Raw genomic sequence first — 973 nt, 5'->3', positions numbered from 1 at the left:
ATGGAACAGCTGCCCGGCCTAGCCTCTCCGGGGGTCACGACACGGTCTCCTCCCTTTCCCGGAGCCTGCGCTCACGGGCCGGAAACGCAGCAGGACCCTAAACCAGCCCTGGCACCCGTGAGGCGGGGACTCGGAACCCAACCGGCTGGGAGGGTTCACCCAGTCACTAGAAATCCGCCACCTGCGACGGGCGGCGGCCCCAGAACCTGCGGATCCCCGCAGTGCCCCGGCTGTCCCGGTCCTTCCCTGCGCGTGCCCTCACTGCCAGCCCCTCAGTGGCCTCCCTGCTGTGCCCGCTGAAACGCTTTGCTCGGGTGGGTGCCCAGTGCCCCTCCAGCCCGTACTGTGACCACGCCCACCTTCCCTGCCCTTGGGCCGTCTCACCTCGATCACCTCTCCCGGACGATGTCACCTTTCTTGGTCACGCTGACCAAGTGGTCTCTCTGGCTTTAGAGCCTCTGCTTCACTAAGCAAGTGTGTCCCCTTCACAGCAACGGCCCAAGGAGAAATCGCGCCTCTGGGTCAACCGAGCGCTGAACTCTTCGTTAACCCTCACAGCTAACCCTGGGGCCGGGACCCTTCGCCTTCTGCACAATCAAGCGACCGGCCCGCTGCGGCAGGGGTCAGGGCCGCGGTCCCAAATCCTCTCGGCACCACCTCCACTTTCCCGCCACCAGGAAAGCATCCGGTACGGAGGAGAGGGGCCGCGGGCGGCGGGCGCACCCCGCGGGAGGAGCAGGGCCCGCCCGCGCGCCGAAGGCGCCCGCCTCGCCGCCCCGCACTCGCACGCCTCGGGCTTTCTCCTCTTGCCACCGCGGGCAGCCGCGGGCGCTACGCTTCCCCGCGGTCTTCACTGTTTTTCATCCGCAGCGGGTGAGGTCTGGGGTCAGAAAGCATGGGGCCGCAGGAGCTCGGCTGCGCGCAGCCGGCGGGCGAAGTGCGCGGGTCGGCCGCACGCGGGCCCGGCCTCGTG

At 69.1% G+C, this 973-nt stretch overlaps 1 protein-coding gene across 1 annotated transcript in view; it reads left to right on the top strand.

Annotated features, from left to right (window-relative positions):
• LOC106148657 (translation initiation factor IF-2-like) overlaps positions 1 to 973 on the top strand; it is an 11,020-nt gene continuing 10,047 nt past the window's right edge. Inside the window, exons 1-2 of the mRNA XM_013514926.1 lie at positions 1 to 117; positions 492 to 945. Coding sequence (XP_013370380.1) covers positions 1 to 117; positions 492 to 945 — 571 coding nt within the window. The remainder of the gene's footprint in view (positions 118 to 491; positions 946 to 973) is intronic.

The sequence above is a fragment of the Chinchilla lanigera genome, unplaced genomic scaffold (genome assembly GCF_000276665.1).
Source record: "Chinchilla lanigera isolate Chin_1 unplaced genomic scaffold, ChiLan1.0 scaffold00002, whole genome shotgun sequence".
Taxonomy (NCBI): domain Eukaryota; kingdom Metazoa; phylum Chordata; class Mammalia; order Rodentia; family Chinchillidae; genus Chinchilla; species Chinchilla lanigera.
Note: the sequence above shows the minus strand (reverse complement) of the source record. Positions and strands in the feature narration are given on the sequence as shown.